This window comes from Stegodyphus dumicola, chromosome 4, assembly GCF_044657685.1.
Source record: "Stegodyphus dumicola isolate Sdum_Otavi_A_Nest chromosome 4, ASM4465768v1".
Taxonomy (NCBI): Eukaryota; Metazoa; Arthropoda; class Arachnida; order Araneae; family Eresidae; genus Stegodyphus; species Stegodyphus dumicola.
This window is the reverse complement of record NC_140771.1, coordinates 177743402-177769251: the sequence shown is the minus strand read 5'-3', so window position 1 is coordinate 177769251 and position 25850 is coordinate 177743402. Positions and strand designations below refer to the sequence as shown.

At 37.3% G+C, this 25850-nt stretch overlaps 1 protein-coding gene across 1 annotated transcript; it reads left to right on the top strand.

Moving 5' to 3' along the window:
• Positions 1-165: 165 nt before the first annotated feature.
• On the top strand, positions 166-24791 carry LOC146997757 (uncharacterized). Its single transcript, XM_085814391.1, has 4 exons — positions 166-377; positions 9664-9813; positions 19101-19250; positions 24523-24791. Exons 1-4 carry the CDS (start codon positions 320-322, stop codon positions 24789-24791), a joined length of 627 nt encoding a protein of 208 aa, XP_085670517.1. The 5' UTR covers positions 166-319.
• Positions 24792-25850: the final 1059 nt, after the last annotated feature.

The window sequence follows — 25850 nt, the reverse complement described above, 5'->3', positions numbered from 1 at the left end:
GCTTTCCTCAGGATTACTTTTTTTGTAATTTTTCATTGGAGATACAGATTATCAGAATGGAGCATTTTTTATATTTGTGAATGGCATCAAATCCTTCGAAAAACATTCTTCATCAATAGGTATTATTAAGTAATAGTTAAAAATGCATTCGTTAAATGCGCATTTTTTTTATTATTTCTGATTTTGGTTTTAAATAAATCTAATAACTTGAGCCTTTTTTAATATAGGTTCAAAAAATGACCCAACAAATATTCTGAATGTTTCTCTTGTGGTGAAACAAGAAGTAGAAACTGAAGATGAGGATGCTGTTCAGGTCTGCATGCCTAAGACAAATGTACAAACGAATTCTGTTCTTCTAAGGAAGAGGAAGTTCATAGGTAAGGATTTGATTGTATCTTGATTATTCTCTCTGAAATAAAATAATAGGAAAATTATGTCAAATATGCACTTAAGTTAGGGATGACATTCTATGATTGCAGTTAAATTTCTCTAGTTTGTATTTTCAAATCTATATTTTGTGTTATTTAAATACCACTGTTTTATGGGACTTTACTACATGTAAGGTTAGGATTGCTTTGGGAATTTAATTATTTTTGCTTGTAAACAAAAATTTAGCTTTCGTTAAAGATTTTGATGCTAGTCTTGGCAGTGTCTAAGTAAAATAAGCAAAATGTGCAGATTATTGTACCTGTTGACTCTTACCACTTTTTTGGGCTTGTTATTAAGTGTCTGTTTTTGCCTGGATATCAGTCAGTTATAATTACAGCCACGTGCAGAGGTGAAATGTCTTTTTATGTAGCATAACTTTAGGAGCTGGATTCGGAGGATGTTAATCTACTTTTTATGTGAAGAATTATTACAGACCTAGCAGTCTAATAATTGCAAGGAGTCAGTACAAATGAGATATTTCATTTATTAACAGAAATAATTATCACAGTATCATTCTTATTTTAAATCCTGAATTAAGTGAAAGTAGTGAAAGTTTGTCTCCTCTGTATAAAGTAGCATTTTTCTTTGTAGCCTTTCTAGAAACTTACTTCAGTGCTTTCTTCCCTCTGTTCTAATTATTGGATTTGTCATAACTTGAATTGCATGTGTGAGATAACCTGCATCCTTCCATCAGACTTGCTAGCATTTCTTCAGCTTGCAGCCAAGGCTAAATCTAATTTAATGTGAATCTAAAGTAGATTTAGCCCTACAATTACTATATTTAAAGTAGATGAATCTCCAGGTGTACTTAATTATGCATATTGAGCACCAATGATTTGAACCTAGCTACCTTATTTGTAAACTCTAGGTCTATGAAAAAAGTCGGGTGACTTATTGTCCAGTCCTAACCTTACAGTGGTAACCAAACACAGAAGAAGATTTAAAATTAACCCTTTTATTACTTCTTCAGACATGCAGTTTTTTTTTAATGTGTCTATTAAAAGAACAGCTTTCACATGTTGCACAATTAGCAGAAAGTGATTGCACAATCACTTTCTGCTAATTGTGCAACATGTGAATTTAAGCATTTCAGGTTTGAGATTTACAAGATAAAGCCTGCGAACTTATTTTGAGCAAACATTGCTAGCAGAGCTAAATCAGATTCGTCGAGGAAATAGTTTCAGGAGAGCCATTTAAGGCAATGAAAATGTTTTGAAGTGAAGAACTCTGCACTTGCATGCATTAACTAATTTAACGTGAAATGCAATCTGATATATTCAGAAGTGAGAGAACAAGCAAAAAGAACAATTTGATTTATTAAAGAATGTTGAACCCTACACATCAGTTTGGGGATATGCCATTTAATTTCTGATAAGTGCCCTGCTTCTTTTTCATTTTTCCTTCCTAAAAGCATAATAGTTTCTTCTGGTATTCTACATATGCGGCCCCAAGATGCTTAATACATGCTATTACAAGTTGTAAAACTCATTCAAACCTCTCAGTGCTATACAGTTCTATTTTGACATCATTAAACCAAAGCAGCATACCCACTGCCGAGTACATCATTGCAAGCAGGATCTTTATATGTACCACGAACATCTGTTGAAGTGACCCGTAATAGGAAGCCACACACTGCTTGGCGGCAAGCCTGTTAAATGTACTCTCTGGAGAAGATCCCCGCTCCTCTACCGTTCACGAGGATGTGATAGTTTCTAAGTTCTGATGATAAAATATTGTTGCGTGCGTACGGGTTCGTTATGAAATGAATGCACAAGTCCGATGAAAAATGAACAAAAATTTATTATTATCACAACAGAAATGCTTAAATTTTCTCAAATTATCATGCAGTATCACAATATCTCACAGTAGTTATCTTTTAACTACTCAAATGTCCAATAGAACGTAATTCAAAACAGCTAAAGAACGCTAATCCGCAAATTTGCTACAATCAACAACAGTAGTTTTCTAAACAACAACAAACTAAGCAACTACTACAAACTGAGATGTTTTCCTCCTTTTATAAGATTTTAAAATCACGCGCTAGAATTTTCCAGCACTTTCTCGAAATCAAAAAGAGATATTTATTTATTTAACGCACGCGCTCTTGTATTTTTAATTTTTCCGGCTTAGCTTTCTTTTAATATTCGTCACGCACTGCACTGCGCGAGAAATAAAACCATTTAATTTGTAATTGAACTAATATTAGCTTTTTAAATACCAAATTCGTAACACTGCCCCCTACCCTAGGACTGCGCGTCCCGGGCAGTACAATCCCTGGACAGGTAGCTAAACTTACAACTGTGGCATAAATGCAACTGAAGCATAAACATTATATTACAATATCAAACAATATAAACAGTAAATGCAATAACTAACTTAAACAAATCAAATGCTATCAAATACTAAATACAAAACAAATACTAAATACAAATCAAATACTAAATACAAATCAAATACTAAATGCAAATCAAATACTAAATACAAATCAAACAAATACACATTTATAAACAAAAAGGACCATGGTCTGATATTATTTACAATTATTTACATTATGTACTATGGCCATAGTAATGAGCTAACTTGTCGTAATGAACGACTTTAGGTTTAGAGTTCGAAGACTTACGAATCCGAACCACGACGTCATTCAGTCTTTTTAGGACTGTATACGGGCCATCCCAAGGTGACTGTAATTTCGGACAAAGTCCTTTCCGTCGAGTCGGATTCCACAACCACACCTTGTCTCCTTCATGGAACTGATGTTCAGTAGCTCTTGTGTCGTATCGGGTCTTCATCTTCTCCGTCGCCAAGTTGACTCGCTCTCGTGCAAAGTTGTGCATCACATCAAACCGGGCCTGGAGATCTTGAATATATTCCTCAGACGATGAAGGAGCATCCGGAGGGCGGCCAAACAATAGATCACAAGACAGACGAAGGTCACGACCGAAGAGCATCTGTGATGGAGAATAGCCGGTAGTCTCGTGGACTGCACTGCGGTAAGCCAGTAAAAAGAGTGGTAATTTCTTGTCCCAGTCCTGTTGGTTTCTGGAAACCACTAACGAGAGGTTATTAAGGATGGTTCGATTGAACCTCTCTACCATGCCGTCCGACTGGGGATGCAATGGCGTCGTTTGAGTTTTGTCAATTGCCGAGTAGTTTGCATAGTTCTTTGATTACTGCCGAGGCAAAATTCCTTCCCTAATCGGAATGTAACTGAAGAGGCACTCCGAACCTGGAAATCCAGTGCTGTATCATTACCTCAGTTACTGTGACAGCCTCTTGATCAGGAATAGGATAAGCTTCAGGCCACTTAGTGAAGTAATCAATGACAACGAGTATGTATTTGTTGCCATCAGCAGTTCGTGGCAGAGGTCCCAGGATGTCAAAGGCGATACGTTCAAAAGGCGCCCCTACGTTGTAACGTTGCAGCTTGCCTCGGCTGCGTCTCTTCAATCCTTTCCGACCTGCACAGGCATCGCAAGATCGGCACCACTTTTGCACATCATCCTTTGCATTATTCCAGTAAAAGCGCTCACGAACTCTCTGCAAGGTCTTCATTATTCCAAAGTGACCTCCAGTAGGGGTGCTATGTAACTCTTTAAGGACATCAGGAATGCGGGATCTTGGAAGTATAAGTTGCCATCGGAACGTCTTCCCATCATCCGATTCGAATTTCCGGTATAAGACGCCGTTTCGAATGTGAAGTGAATCCCAGAGTGCCCAATATTGTTTGGTTGTAGGACTACAGATAGAAATGTCCTGCCAGGTAGGTTTTCTGTTTGATGACTCCATTAAATCAATTATGGGTTTAATGTCGTGGTCTTCCAGCTGCTCTTTCCTGACTTCATCATCACTCCACGGTTCTCGATCAGCCAATGTTGATGTTGTAATTTGTCTTGCGACCAGAGTCAGCAGCTCGTATTTCGCTTCCACCCTGGAACAATATCGGCAGCTTTCTTGGCAAGGTCTTCTTGACAGGGCGTTGGTGTTTCCGTTTGATGATCCCTTACGATGACGGATAGTGATGTCATATTCTTGGAGTCTCTGTATCCACCTGGTTATTTGACCCTCAGGATTCTTGAAATTTAAAAGCCAGGTCAATGATGCATGATCGGTGCGGAGCAGGAATTTTCTGCCGTATAGAAGTGATGGAACTGTTCTACAGCTTTGACTATGGCGAGCAACTCTTTCCTGGTGACACAATAATTCCTCTCCGGTTTAGACAGGCACTTGCTCCAGTATGCCACTACACGTTCTTGGCCATCTATTTCTTGGGACAAAACAGCACCAACACTTTCATTACTCGCGTCGGTGTCGAGAATAAATGGTCCGTCAAGCTGAGGATACGTCAGGATTGGAGCAGATGTTAAAGCCTCCTTTAAGTTGTTAAATGCATCCTCGCATTCTTTTGTCCACAAGAACTTCTGGTTGCTCTCTATCAGCTTGTGTAGGGGTCTTGCGATGGAAGAAAAGTCCTTCACGAATTTCCTATAGTAGGTGTAAAGCCCTAGGAAGCTTCTCAGCTGATGGACATTTTCGGGATGTTTCCAGGATTTAATGGCTGATACCTTTTCAGGATCCGTGCGCACACCTTCTGCAGAGATGACATGTCCCAGGTAAGTCACTTCCTTTCGGAACAATTTGCATTTAGCGGGACTCAGCTTCAGATTGGCTTCTTTCAGTTTCTGAAGCACCTTCCTAAGATTTTCTAAATGTTCTTCAAAACTCTTTCCGACGATGATGATGTCGTCCAGGTATATGAGGCAGGCTTCGTAGAAAAGGCCTTTCAAAACAGTTTCCATAAGACGTTTGAATGTTTCCGGCGCATTACACGGTCCAAACGGCATCACCTTGAATTGCCAAAGCCCTTGTCCCGTAGTAAATGTCGTCTTTTCTCGGTCTTCAGGCTGTATTTCTACCTGCCAATACCCACTCTTTAAATCAAGTGTTGAGAACCACTTGCTTCCAGAAAGAGTGTCTAGAATGTCATCAATTCTAGGAAGAGGGTAACTGTCTTTCTTCGTAACCTCATTCAACCGGCGATAGTCGACGTAAAATCTTGTTGAGCCGTCTTTCTTTCTGACTAGGACGATGGGAGATGCCCATGGACTTACTGAAGGCTCGATGACATCGCTTTCTTCCATATCTTTTAACAGTGTTCGCACCTCTTCCTGTTTAGCAAACGGTAGACGTCTTGGATGTTGCTTGATCGGGGAATGATCGCCGGTATCTATTCTATGTTGTGTCAAACTAGTTCAACCCACGTCAGAAGACGAGCGGGAGAAAACAACTTGAAGATCTTTAATGACGTGATCGGCAGCATTCCTCTCTTTATAGTTTAATTGCGCATTCTGCAATAACTCCGATGTAATTCTCTCTGAGGACACGGATTCTTGGATGTTACTCTTTCTTTCAACGGTGGTTACTGGAGTACATGCTGCAACCACTTCACCTTTCTTAATAATTCTCCCCTTCTCAGTTACATTGGCGACTCTCACCGGGATAACCGTTCTGGATAGGTCGACGAGTGTTGAGGCTACTAGTACTCCTTTTGGGCTATTACAGTTATTGGGATATTCTATGATGCCGTAGCGGAAATTTCTGTTTTTGGCTATGGATCCAGGAAGTAAAATTTCTGTTCTTGCCGGTATTGTGATATTGTCTTGTGCTATGATTTTATGGACAGATTTAACTTCATCATTGACTCGCTATTCAAATAACGCTATGTCCTCAGATGTAGAATGCAATTCGTTATTTTTAAAGTCCAAGGAAAAATTGTATTTCCTTAGAAAGTCCAATCCGAGTATGCAAGAATCAGTGATCTCTGCTACATATGCCGTGTTATGGTAAGCGGCACTTCCAAACGTGATGTTAGCATTTACTTTTCCATCGATGTTGATCTTCTCACCGGACACAGTCTGTAGGGTAACGCAGGGCGGCGTCCAGATAAGTTTGCTTCCCAGTTGTTGAGCCAAATCTCTTCGGATGATGGTAACGTTGGCTCCTGTATCTATCGTCATATTGCAGGGAACTCCATTAATATGTCCTATTATGAAAAGTCCATTACTGCCGCCTCTCACTGCAGAAATCTGAAGTGCTTTAAACTGGGGCTTTTCATGATCTGGCAACCTCCACCCCGCGAGATGGCCACTAATTAGTTTCCCTGCTGTTTGTTAGGAGCGGTCTTAGCATCCGTGCCCTGGGGTGTTCTGCAGTTTCGTCGTATGTGTCCTTCAGCACCGCAGTTCCAGCACTTTACGGTCGGTTTCTTGTCACCAATATTCTGTCTCAAGGTGTTCAGTTGTCTAGTTAAATCGTCTAGACGAGCAGTGACTTGATCCCCTGGCTCCTGGACTTGAGCAGCTCTGACTGGATGGCGGTCTCGACGGGTGGCTTGCTGGGCTGCCTCAAATTTCATGGCATACACTAAAGCGCTTTTCAGATCTTTAACATCTGCCATTCGCAGTGCTTTCTGTATTTCAGGGTCCCGGATGCCATCGATGAAATATTGCAGGGACAGGATTTCCCTTGTTTCTGTCGGGCACTCCTAAAAGGCGTGATGTGACAGTCTTTCAACATCCGTGGCGAGCTCCTGAAGCGTTTCGGTGAGCTTCTGTTGACGAGATTTTAATTGGAGCCTGCTGTAGTCTTTTAAACATTTCTCGCCGAAGCGCAGCTCCAAAGCGCCGGATAAAATCAAAATCTAGCCTTTGATATTCGGGAAGCGTCTGCAGGATATCCGCTGCGTCTGCTCTCAGAGAAGCGGCGAGATGACAGGCCTTAGCTTGGGAATCCCATCCATTCGCATCCACAACGATAGAAAATTGTGTCCTATACACCTGCCAGGAGGTCTTTCCATCATATGTAGATAGTTTCAGAACGGAACGAGCAGGCATCGATAAAAATTTGAAACCTTCAGAATTGTTTCCTACCGTCGCTATGCACTTCTTTAGGCTGTCAACCTCTTTGGCGACGGCAGCAAAAACCCTATCATCAATTTGTTGTTCGACGGCAGAAACTCTTTCTTCAATTTGTTCTTGGAAGGCCGAAACTCTTCCTTCGACTCGTTGCTCCACAGCCGACACTCTATCTTCTATTTCATCTTTGACAGAAGAAACCTTTTCTTCAATTTGCCCGACTTTATTTTCGACAGCTCCTATTCTGTCTTCCATAGCCTCAAATTTACTTTCTATTACGCAGGTTATTTCTCTTTTCATTTCGTCTTGACCTGCTTCAATCTTTTCTTGTACATCTTTTATGTCTTCTTTAAAAGTTACTTGACCAGCTTCCAACTTTTCGTGAACGGCTTCCATTTCCTTTTTAACGGATCTCATCTCCCCTTTAACGGAATCTTGGCCCAATTTCATTTCTTCCTTAAATGCAGCAAAGGCTGATATCAGCTGTCTTAACTGCTCTTCCATCGCTCTTGTGATTGGCATTCAAAATCAAATTTATAATTGAACTAACATTAGCTTTTTAAACACCAAATTTGTAACAATATTAAAAAATATAGCATTCAGTGTCATAGCACTTATACCAAAGACAAGTTGTTTTACTATAATCCTCTTATTCATCATTAAGAACATACGCAAAGTAATTATTTTGTATAACCAAACTATGATTTTTTGTACGTGGTAGATGTGCATGCTGTGGAAAAAACATATGATGATTTATCAGAATGAGCTTGTAATTTTAAGAAAGGGATTAGGAAATATGCTGACACAGATCTGTAGACCTGAGAGTAACAAAAAGCATCATATGAAGAATATGTAAATGGCTGAAAGATTCTGGCAATTTATGTAGATAACTAGGTTAAGGTCAAAACTGTCCTAAAATGTGCTTTCAGGACTGTTAATTGGCAAGCATTGTTTAAAGAAATAATGAACTGTCTTCATCCCTATTACAAGGGAATTGAATGCAGGTATATTATTAACTTGACTATCCCAGACATATCATGAAAGACAGGTTGCAGAAAGAAAAGCTTATGCAATAAAGGCCATTTGTGTCCTAACGTAAGACTGCAAAATTCCCCCAGTTCCAATAGTACACAGATTATTGTTACTGGAGTTCTTTTCACTGATAAGACTCATTTTTGTTTGCAGAGGGATTTTACACATCTGCTAGAGAGATCGAACCATGTACCACAAACCTGAAAATATGAACGACAGTTATTACAAAAGTGCTGGAATCATTATCTGGGCAGGCATCCTTTTAAATGGTTGTGGTGACATACACATTTTATAAGTGCAAGTGGGATGGTAAAATATAGTCTGCAGTTACAAAAAGTGCAACATCTGTAAGATGCAGTAGCACACCAACTAGCATCACTGCAGCCTTCACTTACTACTCTTTAGGTGGCATCCGAGGTTGTATAGTTATTATTCATTCTGATTACCATATTGACTGGCTCAGGTTTGAAAATCGGATAAGTCAGGGTTGTTAGTAAGTTTCTATTGTCTGTACGACAAAGAAACACTCACTTTTATATAAAATAATTTATTTTGTAGAGAAATAATTTTTTTAATATGGAATCATGACAAGATGAACATAATATGAAAATTCCATATTTTGTTAGCTGCAAAATCATTTAAGGTACATGTGTATTTATAATTTTTTTTTTTTTTTACTTTCCTCTCAGCATATTATGTTTTGCAGACATTTTGTAGTTATTTTTCATTATCTTCACCTTTACGAAAAAGTCAAAACCAATTGCCAGCTCTTTTGGAAAACATTTACGAACATGCTGTTTTCTAATTCAAGATATTGCACAAATAGTGACTGTGATTTTCAAAATGCTGTCACATTAGGAATTTTATACAAAGGCAAATCAATAAAATTAAAAACCATGGAACATGGGTTAAAGTACTTGCATTTTTTGAGAAATCTTTTCTGTAGTTTTGTTTTCTTCAAATTGGCCGCAATTTATTTCGCTTAAAAAGTATCAGAGAATTGCAGAAACTTGACACCCTCGGAAGCGTTCCCTTTCTTGTCCATGCTTTGTTCACGTACTGCTTTCCTCAGGATTACTTTTTTTGTAATTTTTCATTGGAGATACAGATTATCAGAATGGAGCATTTTTTATATTTGTGAATGGCATCAAATCCTTCGAAAAACATTCTTCATCAATAGGTATTATTAAGTAATAGTTAAAAATGCATTCGTTAAATGCGCATTTTTTTTATTATTTCTGATTTTGGTTTTAAATAAATCTAATAACTTGAGCCTTTTTTAATATAGGTTCAAAAAATGACCCAACAAATATTCTGAATGTTTCTCTTGTGGTGAAACAAGAAGTAGAAACTGAAGATGAGGATGCTGTTCAGGTCTGCATGCCTAAGACAAATGTACAAACGAATTCTGTTCTTCTAAGGAAGAGGAAGTTCATAGGTAAGGATTTGATTGTATCTTGATTATTCTCTCTGAAATAAAATAATAGGAAAATTATGTCAAATATGCACTTAAGTTAGGGATGACATTCTATGATTGCAGTTAAATTTCTCTAGTTTGTATTTTCAAATCTATATTTTGTGTTATTTAAATACCACTGTTTTATGGGACTTTACTACATGTAAGGTTAGGATTGCTTTGGGAATTTAATTATTTTTGCTTGTAAACAAAAATTTAGCTTTCGTTAAAGATTTTGATGCTAGTCTTGGCAGTGTCTAAGTAAAATAAGCAAAATGTGCAGATTATTGTACCTGTTGACTCTTACCACTTTTTTGGGCTTGTTATTAAGTGTCTGTTTTTGCCTGGATATCAGTCAGTTATAATTACAGCCACGTGCAGAGGTGAAATGTCTTTTTATGTAGCATAACTTTAGGAGCTGGATTCGGAGGATGTTAATCTACTTTTTATGCGAAGAATTATTACAGACCTAGCAGTCTAATAATTGCAAGGAGTCAGTACAAATGAGATATTTCATTTATTAACAGAAATAATTATCACAGTATCATTCTTATTTTAAATCCTGAATTAAGTGAAAGTAGTGAAAGTTTGTCTCCTCTGTATAAAGTAGCATTTTTCTTTGTAGCCTTTCTAGAAACTTACTTCAGTGCTTTCTTCCCTCTGTTCTAATTATTGGATTTGTCATAACTTGAATTGCATGTGTGAGATAACCTGCATCCTTCCATCAGACTTGCTAGCATTTCTTCAGCTTGCAGCCAAGGCTAAATCTAATTTAATGTGAATCTAAAGTAGATTTAGCCCTACAATTACTATATTTAAAGTAGATGAATCTCCAGGTGTACTTAATTATGCATATTGAGCACCAATGATTTGAACCTAGCTACCTTATTTGTAAACTCTAGGTCTATGAAAAAAGTCGGGTGACTTATTGTCCAGTCCTAACCTTACAGTGGTAACCAAACACAGAAGAAGATTTAAAATTAACCCTTTTATTACTTCTTCAGACATGCAGTTTTTTTTTTAATGTGTCTATTAAAAGAACAGCTTTCACATGTTGCACAATTAGCAGAAAGTGATTGCACAATCACTTTCTGCTAATTGTGCAACATGTGAATTTAAGCATTTCAGGTTTGAGATTTACAAGATAAAGCCTGCGAACTTATTTTGAGCAAACATTGCTAGCAGAGCTAAATCAGATTCGTCGAGGAAATAGTTTCAGGAGAGCCATTTAAGGCAATGAAAATGTTTTGAAGTGAAGAACTCTGCACTTGCATGCATTAACTAATTTAACGTGAAATGCAATCTGATATATTCAGAAGTGAGAGAACAAGCAAAAAGAACAATTTGATTTATTAAAGAATGTTGAACCCTACACATCAGTTTGGGGATATGCCATTTAATTTCTGATAAGTGCCCTGCTTCTTTTTCATTTTTCCTTCCTAAAAGCATAATAGTTTCTTCTGGTATTCTACATATGCGGCCCCAAGATGCTTAATACATGCTATTACAAGTTGTAAAACTCATTCAAACCTCTCAGTGCTATACAGTTCTATTTTGACATCATTAAACCAAAGCAGCATACCCACTGCCGAGTACATCATTGCAAGCAGGATCTTTATATGTACCACAAACATCTGTTGAAGTGACCCGTAATAGGAAGCCACACACTGCTTGGCGGCAAGCCTGTTAAATGTACTCTCTGGAGAAGATCCCCGCTCCTCTACCGTTCACGAGGATGTGATAGTTTCTAAGTTCTGATGATAAAATATTGTTGCGTGCGTACGGGTTCGTTATGAAATGAATGCACAAGTCCGATGAAAAATGAACAAAAATTTATTATTATCACAACAGAAATGCTTAAATTTTCTCAAATTATCATGCAGTATCACAATATCTCACAGTAGTTATCTTTTAACTACTCAAATGTCCAATAGAACGTAATTCAAAACAGCTAAAGAACGCTAATCCGCAAATTTGCTACAATCAACAACAGTAGTTTTCTAAACAACAACAAACTAAGCAACTACTACAAACTGAGATGTTTTCCTCCTTTTATAAGATTTTAAAATCACGCGCTAGAATTTTCCAGCACTTTCTCGAAATCAAAAAGAGATATTTATTTATTTAACGCACGCGCTCTTGTATTTTTAATTTTTCCGGCTTAGCTTTCTTTTAATATTCGTCACGCACTGCACTGCGCGAGAAATAAAACCATTTAATTTGTAATTGAACTAATATTAGCTTTTTAAATACCAAATTCGTAACACTGCCCCCTACCCTAGGACTGCGCGTCCCGGGCAGTACAATCCCTGGACAGGTAGCTAAACTTACAACTGTGGCATAAATGCAACTGAAGCATAAACATTATATTACAATATCAAACAATATAAACAGTAAATGCAATAACTAACTTAAACAAATCAAATGCTATCAAATACTAAATACAAAACAAATACTAAATACAAATCAAATACTAAATACAAATCAAATACTAAATGCAAATCAAATACTAAATACAAATCAAACAAATACACATTTATAAACAAAAAGGACCATGGTCTGATATTATTTACAATTATTTACATTATGTACTATGGCCATAGTAATGAGCTAACTTGTCGTAATGAACGACTTTAGGTTTAGAGTTCGAAGACTTACGAATCCGAACCACGACGTCATTCAGTCTTTTTAGGACTGTATACGGGCCATCCCAAGGTGACTGTAATTTCGGACAAAGTCCTTTCCGTCGAGTCGGATTCCACAACCACACCTTGTCTCCTTCGTGGAACTGATGTTCAGTAGCTCTTGTGTCGTATCGGGTCTTCATCTTCTCCGTCGCCAAGTTGACTCGCTCTCGTGCAAAGTTGTGCATCACTTCAAACCGGGCCTGGAGATCTTGAATATATTCCTCAGACGATGAAGGAGCATCCGGAGGGCGGCCAAACAATAGATCACAAGACAGACGAAGGTCACGACCGAAGAGCATCTGTGATGGAGAATAGCCGGTAGTATCGTGGACTGCACTGCGGTAAGCCAGTAAAAAGAGTGGTAATTTCTTGTCCCAGTCCTGTTGGTTTCTGGAAACCACTAACGAGAGGTTATTAAGGATGGTTCGATTGAACCTCTCTACCATGCCGTCCGACTGGGGATGCAATGGCGTCGTTTGAGTTTTGTCAATTGCCGAGTAGTTTGCATAGTTCTTTGATTACTGCCGAGGCAAAATTCCTTCCCTAATCGGAATGTAACTGAAGAGGCACTCCGAACCTGGAAATCCAGTGCTGTATCATTACCTCAGTTACTGTGACAGCCTCTTGATCAGGAATAGGATAAGCTTCAGGCCACTTAGTGAAGTAATCAATGACAACGAGTATGTATTTGTTGCCATCAGCAGTTCGTGGCAGAGGTCCCAGGATGTCAAAGGCGATACGTTCAAAAGGCGCCCCTACGTTGTAACGTTGCAGCTTGCCTCGGCTGCGTCTCTTCAATCCTTTCCGACCTGCACAGGCATCGCAAGATCGGCACCACTTTTGCACATCATCCTTTGCATTATTCCAGTAAAAGCGCTCACGAACTCTCTGCAAGGTCTTCATTATTCCAAAGTGACCTCCAGTAGGGGTGCTATGTAACTCTTTAAGGACATCAGGAATGCGGGATCTTGGAAGTATAAGTTGCCATCGGAACGTCTTCCCATCATCCGATTCGAATTTCCGGTATAAGACGCCGTTTCGAATGTGAAGTGAATCCCAGAGTGCCCAATATTGTTTGGTTGTAGGACTACAGATAGAAATGTCCTGCCAGGTAGGTTTTCTGTTTGATGACTCCATTAAATCAATTATGGGTTTAATGTCGTGGTCTTCCAGCTGCTCTTTCCTGACTTCATCATCACTCCACGGTTCTCGATCAGCCAATGTTGATGTTGTAATTTGTCTTGCGACCAGAGTCAGCAGCTCGTATTTCGCTTCCACCCTGGAACAATATCGGCAGCTTTCTTGGCAAGGTCTTCTTGACAGGGCGTTGGTGTTTCCGTTTGATGATCCCTTACGATGACGGATAGTGATGTCATATTCTTGGAGTCTCTGTATCCACCTGGTTATTTGACCCTCAGGATTCTTGAAATTTAAAAGCCAGGTCAATGATGCATGATCGGTGCGGAGCAGGAATTTTCTGCCGTATAGAAGTGATGGAACTGTTCTACAGCTTTGACTATGGCGAGCAACTCTTTCCTGGTGACACAATAATTCCTCTCCGGTTTAGACAGGCACTTGCTCCAGTATGCCACTACACGTTCTTGGCCATCTATTTCTTGGGACAAAACAGCACCAACACTTTCATTACTCGCGTCGGTGTCGAGAATAAATGGTCCGTCAAGCTGAGGATACGTCAGGATTGGAGCAGATGTTAAAGCCTCCTTTAAGTTGTTAAATGCATCCTCGCATTCTTTTGTCCACAAGAACTTCTGGTTGCTCTCTATCAGCTTGTGTAGGGGTCTTGCGATGGAAGAAAAGTCCTTCACGAATTTCCTATAGTAGGTGTAAAGCCCTAGGAAGCTTCTCAGCTGATGGACATTTTCGGGATGTTTCCAGGATTTAATGGCTGATACCTTTTCAGGATCCGTGCGCACACCTTCTGCAGAGATGACATGTCCCAGGTAAGTCACTTCCTTTCGGAACAATTTGCATTTAGCGGGACTCAGCTTCAGATTGGCTTCTTTCAGTTTCTGAAGCACCTTCCTAAGATTTTCTAAATGTTCTTCAAAACTCTTTCCGACGATGATGATGTCGTCCAGGTATATGAGGCAGGCTTCGTAGAAAAGGCCTTTCAAAACAGTTTCCATAAGACGTTTGAATGTTTCCGGCGCATTACACGGTCCAAACGGCATCACCTTGAATTGCCAAAGCCCTTGTCCCGTAGTAAATGTCGTCTTTTCTCGGTCTTCAGGCTGTATTTCTACCTGCCAATACCCACTCTTTAAATCAAGTGTTGAGAACCACTTGCTTCCAGAAAGAGTGTCTAGAATGTCATCAATTCTAGGAAGAGGGTAACTGTCTTTCTTCGTAACCTCATTCAACCGGCGATAGTCGACGTAAAATCTTGTTGAGCCGTCTTTCTTTCTGACTAGGACGATGGGAGATGCCCATGGACTTACTGAAGGCTCGATGACATCGCTTTCTTCCATATCTTTTAACAGTGTTCGCACCTCTTCCTGTTTAGCAAACGGTAGACGTCTTGGATGTTGCTTGATCGGGGAATGATCGCCGGTATCTATTCTATGTTGTGTCAAACTAGTTCAACCCACGTCAGAAGACGAGCGGGAGAAAACAACTTGAAGATCTTTAATGACGTGATCGGCAGCATTCCTCTCTTTATAGTTTAATTGCGCATTCTGCAATAACTCCGATGTAATTCTCTCTGAGGACACGGATTCTTGGATGTTACTCTTTCTTTCAACGGTGGTTACTGGAGTACATGCTGCAACCACTTCACCTTTCTTAATAATTCTCCCCTTCTCAGTTACATTGGCGACTCTCACCGGGATAACCGTTCTGGATAGGTCGACGAGTGTTGAGGCTACTAGTACTCCTTTTGGGCTATTACAGTTATTGGGATATTCTATGATGCCGTAGCGGAAATTTCTGTTTTTGGCTATGGATCCAGGAAGTAAAATTTCTGTTCTTGCCGGTATTGTGATATTGTCTTGTGCTATGATTTTATGGACAGATTTAACTTCATCATTGACTCGCTATTCAAATAACGCTATGTCCTCAGATGTAGAATGCAATTCGTTATTTTTAAAGTCCAAGGAAAAATTGTATTTCCTTAGAAAGTCCAATCCGAGTATGCAAGAATCAGTGATCTCTGCTACATATGCCGTGTTATGGTAAGCGGCACTTCCAAACGTGATGTTAGCATTTACTTTTCCATCGATGTTGATCTTCTCACCGGACACAGTCTGTAGGGTAACGCAGGGCGGCGTCCAGATAAGTTTGCTTCCCAGTTGTTGAGCCAAATCTCTTCGGATGATGGTAACGTTGGCTCCTGTATCTATCGTCATATTGCAGGGAACTCCATTAATATGTCCTATTATGAAAAGTCCATTACTGCCGCCTCTCACTGCAGAAATCTGAAGTGCTTTAAACTGGGGCTTTTCATGATCTGGCAACCTCCACCCCGCGAGATGGCCACTAATTAGTTTCCCTGCTGTTTGTTAGGAGCGGTCTTAGCATCCGTGCCCTGGGGTGTTCTGCAGTTTCGTCGTATGTGTCCTTCAGCACCGCAGTTCCAGCACTTTACGGTCGGTTTCTTGTCACCAATATTCTGTCTCAAGGTGTTCAGTTGTCTAGTTAAATCGTCTAGACGAGCAGTGACTTGATCCCCTGGCTCCTGGACTTGAGCAGCTCTGACTGGATGGCGGTCTCGACGGGTGGCTTGCTGGGCTGCCTCAAATTTCATGGCATACACTAAAGCGCTTTTCAGATCTTTAACATCTGCCATTCGCAGTGCTTTCTGTATTTCAGGGTCCCGGATGCCATCGATGAAATATTGCAGGGACAGGATTTCCCTTGTTTCTGTCGGGCACTCCTAAAAGGCGTGATGTGACAGTCTTTCAACATCCGTGGCGAGCTCCTGAAGCGTTTCGGTGAGCTTCTGTTGACGAGATTTTAATTGGAGCCTGCTGTAGTCTTTTAAACATTTCTCGCCGAAGCGCAGCTCCAAAGCACCGGATAAAATCAAAATCTAGCCTTTGATATTCGGGAAGCGTCTGCAGGATATCCGCTGCGTCTGCTCTCAGAGAAGCGGCGAGATGACAGGCCTTAGCTTGGGAATCCCATCCATTCGCATCCACAACGATAGAAAATTGTGTCCTATACACCTGCCAGGAGGTCTTTCCATCATATGTAGATAGTTTCAGAACGGAACGAGCAGGCATCGATAAAAATTTGAAACCTTCAGAATTGTTTCCTACCGTCGCTATGCACTTCTTTAGGCTGTCAACCTCTTTGGCGACGGCAGCAAAAACCCTATCATCAATTTGTTGTTCGACGGCAGAAACTCTTTCTTCAATTTGTTCTTGGAAGGCCGAAACTCTTCCTTCGACTCGTTGCTCCACAGCCGACACTCTATCTTCTATTTCATCTTTGACAGAAGAAACCTTTTCTTCAATTTGCCCGACTTTATTTTCGACAGCTCCTATTCTGTCTTCCATAGCCTCAAATTTACTTTCTATTACGCAGGTTATTTCTCTTTTCATTTCGTCTTGACCTGCTTCAATCTTTTCTTGTACATCTTTTATGTCTTCTTTAAAAGTTACTTGACCAGCTTCCAACTTTTCGTGAACGGCTTCCATTTCCTTTTTAACGGATCTCATCTCCCCTTTAACGGAATCTTGGCCCAATTTCATTTCTTCCTTAAATGCAGCAAAGGCTGATATCAGCTGTCTTAACTGCTCTTCCATCGCTCTTGTGATTGGCATTCAAAATCAAATTTATAATTGAACTAACATTAGCTTTTTAAACACCAAATTTGTAACAATATTAAAAAATATAGCATTCAGTGTCATAGCACTTATACCAAAGACAAGTTGTTTTACTATAATCCTCTTATTCATCATTAAGAACATACGCAAAGTAATTATTTTGTATAACCAAACTATGATTTTTTGTACGTGGTAGATGTGCATGCTGTGGAAAAAACATATGATGATTTATCAGAATGAGCTTGTAATTTTAAGAAAGGGATTAGGAAATATGCTGACACAGATCTGTAGACCTGAGAGTAACAAAAAGCATCATATGAAGAATATGTAAATGGCTGAAAGATTCTGGCAATTTATGTAGATAACTAGGTTAAGGTCAAAACTGTCCTAAAATGTGCTTTCAGGACTGTTAATTGGCAAGCATTGTTTAAAGAAATAATGAACTGTCTTCATCCCTATTACAAGGGAATTGAATGCAGGTATATTATTAACTTGACTATCCCAGACATATCATGAAAGACAGGTTGCAGAAAGAAAAGCTTATGCAATAAAGGCCATTTGTGTCCTAACGTAAGACTGCAAAATTCCCCCAGTTCCAATAGTACACAGATTATTGTTACTGGAGTTCTTTTCACTGATAAGACTCATTTTTGTTTGCAGAGGGATTTTACACATCTGCTAGAGAGATCGAACCATGTACCACAAACCTGAAAATATGAACGACAGTTATTACAAAAGTGCTGGAATCATTATCTGGGCAGGCATCCTTTTAAATGGTTGTGGTGACATACACATTTTATAAGTGCAAGTGGGATGGTAAAATATAGTCTGCAGTTACAAAAAGTGCAACATCTGTAAGATGCAGTAGCACACCAACTAGCATCACTGCAGCCTTCACTTACTACTCTTTAGGTGGCATCCGAGGTTGTATAGTTATTATTCATTCTGATTACCATATTGACTGGCTCAGGTTTGAAAATCGGATAAGTCAGGGTTGTTAGTAAGTTTCTATTGTCTGTACGACAAAGAAACACTCACTTTTATATAAAATAATTTATTTTGTAGAGAAATAATTTTTTTAATATGGAATCATGACAAGATGAACATAATATGAAAATTCCATATTTTGTTAGCTGCAAAATCATTTAAGGTACATGTGTATTTATAATTTTTTTTTTTTTTTACTTTCCTCTCAGCATATTATGTTTTGCAGACATTTTGTAGTTATTTTTCATTATCTTCACCTTTACGAAAAAGTCAAAACCAATTGCCAGCTCTTTTGGAAAACATTTACGAACATGCTGTTTTCTAATTCAAGATATTGCACAAATAGTGACTGTGATTTTCAAAATGCTGTCACATTAGGAATTTTATACAAAGGCAAATCAATAAAATTAAAAACCATGGAACATGGGTTAAAGTACTTGCATTTTTTGAGAAATCTTTTCTGTAGTTTTGTTTTCTTCAAATTGGCCGCAATTTATTTCGCTTAAAAAGTATCAGAGAATTGCAGAAACTTGACACCCTCGGAAGCGTTCCCTTTCTTGTCCATGCTTTGTTCACGTACTGCTTTCCTCAGGATTACTTTTTTTGTAATTTTTCATTGGAGATACAGATTATCAGAATGGAGCATTTTTTATATTTGTGAATGGCATCAAATCCTTCGAAAAACATTCTTCATCAATAGGTATTATTAAGTAATAGTTAAAAATGCATTCGTTAAATGCGCATTTTTTTTATTATTTCTGATTTTGGTTTTAAATAAATCTAATAACTTGAGCCTTTTTTAATATAGGTTCAAAAAATGACCCAACAAATATTCTGAATGTTTCTCTTGTGGTGAAACAAGAAGTAGAAACTGAAGATGAGGATGCTGTTCAGGTCTGCATGCCTAAGACAAATGTACAAACGAATTCTGTTCTTCTAAGGAAGAGGAAGTTCATAGGTAAGGATTTGATTGTATCTTGATTATTCTCTCTGAAATAAAATAATAGGAAAATTATGTCAAATATGCACTTAAGTTAGGGATGACATTCTATGATTGCAGTTAAATTTCTCTAGTTTGTATTTTCAAATCTATATTTTGTGTTATTTAAATACCACTGTTTTATGGGACTTTACTACATGTAAGGTTAGGATTGCTTTGGGAATTTAATTATTTTTGCTTGTAAACAAAAATTTAGCTTTAGTTAAAGATTTTGATGCTAGTCTTGGCAGTGTCTAAGTAAAATAAGCAAAATGTTCAGATTTTTGTACCCTGTTGACTCCTGCCACTTTTTTGGGCTTGTTATTAAGTGTCTGTTTTTGCCTGGATATCAGTCAGTTATAATTACAGGCACGTGCAGAGGCGAAATGTCTTTTTATGTAGCATAACTTTATGAGCTGGATTCGGAGGATGTTAATCTACTTTTTATGCGAAGAATTATTACAGACCTAGCAGTCTAATAATTGCAAGGAGTCAGTACAAATGAGATATTTCATTTATTAACAGAAATAATTATCACATCATTCTTATTTTAAATCCTGAATTAAAAGAAGTAGTGAAAATTTGTCTCCTCTGTATAAAGTAGCAATTTTCTTTGTAGCCTTTCTAGAAACTTACTTCAGTGCTTTCTTCCCTCTGTTCTAATTATTGGATTTGTCATAACTTGAATTGCATGTGTGAGATAACCTGCATCCTTCCATCAGACTTGCTAGCATTTCTTCAGCTTGCAGCCAAGGCTAAATCTAATTTAATGTGAATCTAAAGTAGATTTAGCCCTACAATTACTAAATTTAAAGTAGATGAATCTCCAGGTGTACTTAATTATGCATATTGAGCACCAATGATTTGAACCTAGCTACCGTATTTGTAAACTCTAGATCTATGAAAAAAGTGAACACAGTAAATATATGCCTGTTGGGGAGATATTTAATGATATAAGAAATGAAAATATTGTATTGTGACATTGATAAAACATAAACATAAGTATTCCAATGTGGAGAATGTAATACACAAATTACCAATACAAATAACCACTGTAAGTAATGTAATAATGAAACATCACAATCATGTGTGTATGTATGCATGTATATATTATTATTATTATTATTTTACTAGTGGGTTATTGAATGTATTATCTCCTTGGAAAATAAAGTAGTCAATTTAGAATTCTATTGTAATGAATTTAGTCATTGGTGTATTTAAAATTGAGTAATTAAAATTTAAAAAAACCTAAGTGCAACCAGCAAACTAAGTAATTATCGTTATTGACTAGAAATTAGTTGACATTTGGAGGGAAACAAACTGATTTCTGATCACATAACTAATTAATAGATATAAAGTTTTTCGTCTTTTCCTGAAGTAAGAATCAAGACTGAAAAGGCTGCTCAATAAGACTGAGTTTAAGTTATTCAAATTACTAATTAAAGATCAGTAATAATAGTACAACAACATGTGTCAACGTGGACTAGCATCTCACTGCACACCTTACTGTCGAGGGTTTTACATTTTTCCATATACTCTTTGTGGATAAATACCACGACAATCCCACCAGATACGAGTACAAAGCATGATCGTTTTGTTAATCAAATTGCACTTTGCGACACTGCCAACAGGTTCCATCGGGTGCAGACCAACCCCTTTTTCTGCCTGTGTTCTTGAAGTAAATCCACTTTTCATCACAAGTGATGGTCTGCTCCAGAATTTTGTCCTTGCATTGATATTTGAGCAGATTAGTGCAGACCCTAACATGTCTGTCTTTATCTGCTTGAGTCAACTTATGTGACACCCAGCGACTGAAGTTTATGCAATGCATAGCGCAACTAATGTATAGGGCTAATGTAATGTTAGCAAGCTCTCGAGTGGTTGCATACTGATTTTTTTCCAGAACTTCTCCCAGACAGGCTTCATCAATATCATTAGGGCAGCCAGAGCATTCTGCTTCTTTAATGTCATAGTCCTTGTTTTTGAACTTTTGATACCAAATCTTCACAGTGTCATATGGTACAACATTAGTTCCTACAGCTGTACAAATGATTTGGTGGCATTCTGTAGCTGATTTTTTGCATTAGAACTGGAACTGGTTCTAATCTCGTAGCATGATAGTTCCATTTCAGACACCTTGTTCTTAATGATAATGATATTTTTTTTACAAATTGTAGAACACAGAGCTCTAAAGCAAGTCTCTTTCTTTCAAATGCCGAAAATCATTTGACAAAATGCGATTAAATGTGACAGCACGAACTGTTTACTTATCTTCTACCTATACATGTTTCACTATTGAGCTTCATATTTAGTCTACGAAACTATTGAACACTCTTCTGCCAGTTCAGTCTTCATTCCAGCTGTTCTGCCTCTGTTCCATTAGCTGACAGTTGTTGCTATCTTAATGTGCGAGTTTGGAAGTAGTTGTATGATTATGATTCTTATGTTCGAATCCAAAGCTGCATTTGTTGCTGTTTCATTACCAAAAACTCTAGTATGTGTGAAAATCCACTGGAGTTTCAGCCTTGCATCTTTAGGCTTGAAGAATAATAGTCTGAATATTTTTACTAGTTGAATTTTGCATTGTTGTCCCTGAATGATGTGCCGGCTGGAAGCTATATTGCTATATGTTGTCAGAGACTGTTTGAATGCAAAATTGGAAGTCCCGGATCCCTATGGAAGACCGTCAGCAAAGAGGAACAAAAGTAAATAAATAAATAAAATGGCTATTAAAATCATTAATAATTTAAAAATTAAATATTTAATTATTACCAAATTAATAAGTATTTAATTAATTATTATTATTAAAATAGTTAAATAATGAAAATAAAAATTAAATAAAAAGTAAAGAGATAAATTAAAATTTAATAAGCGATTTGTAATATAATTTTATTTCAAAAAATAACATTTTCTAGATCAAATTTCTACTGAAATTGTTGTTCAGTTATATAAACGAAGTGCCGGAGCCTTCTTATTTAGGGCTCCAGCTAGAATTATGATTTATCCCAAAAACTAAGAAGTACTGGAGCTGTGCTCCAGTGGGCTCCGGCACAATTTAAGCTCTGGCTACTTGGACAGAAACCAGCACAACTTGGAAGACTCAGTTGTTTAAGCTTAGCCTTTGTGACCAGGTCTGGATTACATCATTCCATACCACTTCATTGGATCTGCCACCTGTACCTCTTTGGAGCCATCTGTAAACAAAGCTTGATTTCTGGGTACAGTCGATGGTCTGGCCTTAATGTTAAATTCTACCAAGTGTCAGGGAGTTAACACGACTCTTGACTTTTAATCTCTAGTGACAGTTCCATAGTAGTGTGTTCTGTTTTAATGTTTAGTGTCTGAATAATTGGACATTCTCTTTGTACCATGAGATGATGTGTGGGCAGCCAGCTAGCACATTCAAAGGGTTAGAGCAGATTTAAGGGTGCCCCTTGTATTATCGCGAAGTTTTTTGTTTTATTTATGGTAACCTGATTAGTTGAATGCTATGGAATCCCTATTATGACGTAATTGGTTGTGTGATTGCGGTGAATTTGAATGATGGGAAAAGATTTGTAAGAGCTTGTGGTGTGTATTGTTTAGGAAGTATATTGCTGTTTTGTGGTTTAGAGGGTAAAATGGCTGAATGTACTAAGATTAATTTTAAGTTTCTATGTGATTTGGGATGAAAGGGAAAAAGAGCATTAATTGACTGGTGTATAAATGAAGCTTTACTTAGTAAAAGTAGCCATTATTAAGTTTCCTGTTTGTTAGAAGGAAATGTGTATGGTCGAACGCCGAAAGATACTGGCAGTGCCGAGGATATTTTTTACTCTTACCTTTGTGAATTTATGTGGCGACACCAGTATACAGATTCTAGTTGAGATAATTTTAGGCAGTTTTTGGATGCTATTAAGGAATTTTGTTTGTTTGAAGACAGGGAAATTTCTAAATAAGGTAAGTGGATATTTCCTTTATGTATTCCTAAAATGAATTTCCTTTTATATGTTATTTGATTGTTTGATTTAAAATGTAGTTTATTGAGATTATATATTTTGTGTTGGCTGCTCCTTTGACTTTTTAATTGGAAATAGATTGATGTGTACAAAGTCAAGGGAGTGCGCAATGCCAAGTTTGTGCAATTCTCTGATTTTTTTTAAGTGAAAATAGGTGTACATGGATACTGAGTTTGGGAAATTTTTTTATTTGTTATTTTGGCTTTGTGTAGGGGACGATTTTTTGCTTCAAAAATCATCGCTACACAAAGCTAAAATAACGAGTCAAAGAATTGCACAAACTCGGTATCCATGTACCAACAAAAATCGCAAAGTTATGCCAAGGATCACCTGTAAATATATTTTTACCCATTTAAAGAATTAGAGGAAGATGTGTGGTATTCCCAATAGATGCTCTAAAAAATGGCCTATTAGCCTATTTTAGCACATGGCCATTGCTCTGAAGCTATGGTGCCACGCATTAAGAGTACTATTATAGTTGGTGAAATAATTCATTCTGAGCAAAATATCCTTTTCTAGCACTTTAGCCCAAATGATCCAATATAAACTTGACTTATTCAACTTTCAGAAATAACACCATGTGGGGACATGATATTTTGAGTTAGCAATATATTGTGCTGCACGCAGCACATATGTAATGTTGTTGTCAATTCCATCTGGTCCTGGTGCTTTGTTGGGATTTAGTGTTCTTATGTTGCTTCTTATTGTTGGCATAGGCTCAGTATCTGGAATGTAAATACTATGAAATAAACTCGCACGTGTTCTAATTGCCTCTTGTTCGAGTGTAATAGCCAGTTCCAGATACTGAACATATGTTGTGCATGGCAAAATAAGGATTTTGTGCATATTCCATATCCTTAAATGTAAAATCATTCTGGTTACATGAGTTTTATTGCTATTCCTTTAATTTTACCCTCCAGTCTCTTTGTTACGTGCAGCAAAAGTTTTTTCGTACATAATTGATATCAAATCCTTCAAAAAGACCACATTCTTAAGTTGCTACAAATGATTTATATTTATAGATGTAATCATAAAAGTGGTTACTTGTAAAAATAATGTATTAACATTATAAAAATATCTTTTAAATCACACCTATAATTTTCAGTTTAAAGTGGATAATTTGTTGTCTAAGAATAAAAAATTTAAAATATCCAGTTTGCTGTGAAGGAAACAAAAATGCTAGAGTTTGAAGGGTTAATTATACATTTTTAAAAAAAATCTTTAGATATGTATATATTTCTCCCTCCTCTCAGGTATTACCAAAGAAGAGAATAAAGTAACGAAAAATGTAGATGAATATAGATCTAGTAATTGGAGTTTCTCAAATTTAAATTCAAAAAATAACCCAGCTAATATTTTCAATTATTCTGTTGCTATAAAAGAAGAAATTGAAACTGAAGATGAGAATGCTGTTCAAGACTATGTGGCTAACACAAATAATGAAATAAATTCTGATGTAATAAAGAATATGAAATTTACAAGTAAGGAATTTGTTGAATCCCTAGTATTCTTTGTGAATTAAAACATTAAGAAAATTATGACAAATATGCTTTTAAGCATTATTCTTTTGAGACGCTAATTTGCATTTAGATATGCATTTGATTTTCTTTTGCTCCGAATTTGTATTTTCTCTTATTTTGATAAGCTATAACACAATTGGTTTACACTATTTAAGTGTTATTCATTAATTATTTTCAACAGTATATTAATCTTTGAGATCCTAAATAGATTATTTTGCACAGAATAGATATTGATCTTAAAGTTAATTTTTTATATAGTTTCACCAATAGTTAAAGCTATTATTAAAAGTTTATATCATGAGTTGTCCTGAATATAATATATATGAATACAGATGTATATATTTACGAGCTTTTTTACGAGCTTTCACAGGCACAAACAAACCAACTTTCAAAGAAAGAAGTTTGTTGAGAGTTGAAAAGAAAATATACCCACGGAACGTAATAGATGTTGCTGTTTTAACCCTCTGAGTGGCCAGGGTTTTAGCTAAGAAAGCACAAATTTCCCAAACCTACTATGAGAACAAATTATGTTTTCAATTTTAATGTAAAAACTCTCCTGGTATTACATGCCTGGATTTGTGTACTTTTGATATATTGGCTTAATTTTTTTGACATATTTTAATATGCACGTATATATACATTCTTACAGATATCAAAAAATCTTCTAGGCCGTATATATACAGCCTTGCTGCTTAGAGGGTTAAAAAATTTTATATTTACTTGTTACGTACTCCTAAGCGCTAATGAAAACCTCATAAAGGGAGGAGGGGCCAACCCGCGCTAAAAGTGAAGCACTGCTTTGAAGCTTGGGTCACCAGATGGGGTGTTCTTTGTTTACGTTCAGAAGCTCGCTTGACAAGATTCTGATAGTATTTCGACACACGACAGTTCCATAGAAATCGAAAAAGGGACACTTTCGCATGAAAGAAACATTCATAGTGTGATGGATAATAGCAATTTGTATAGTTTAGTGACATATACGCAAAAATCACATCTTGGTTATTTTTCGATAACTAACAACAGCGATTTTGATTATGAATTTGTTTTATAAAATTATAAGC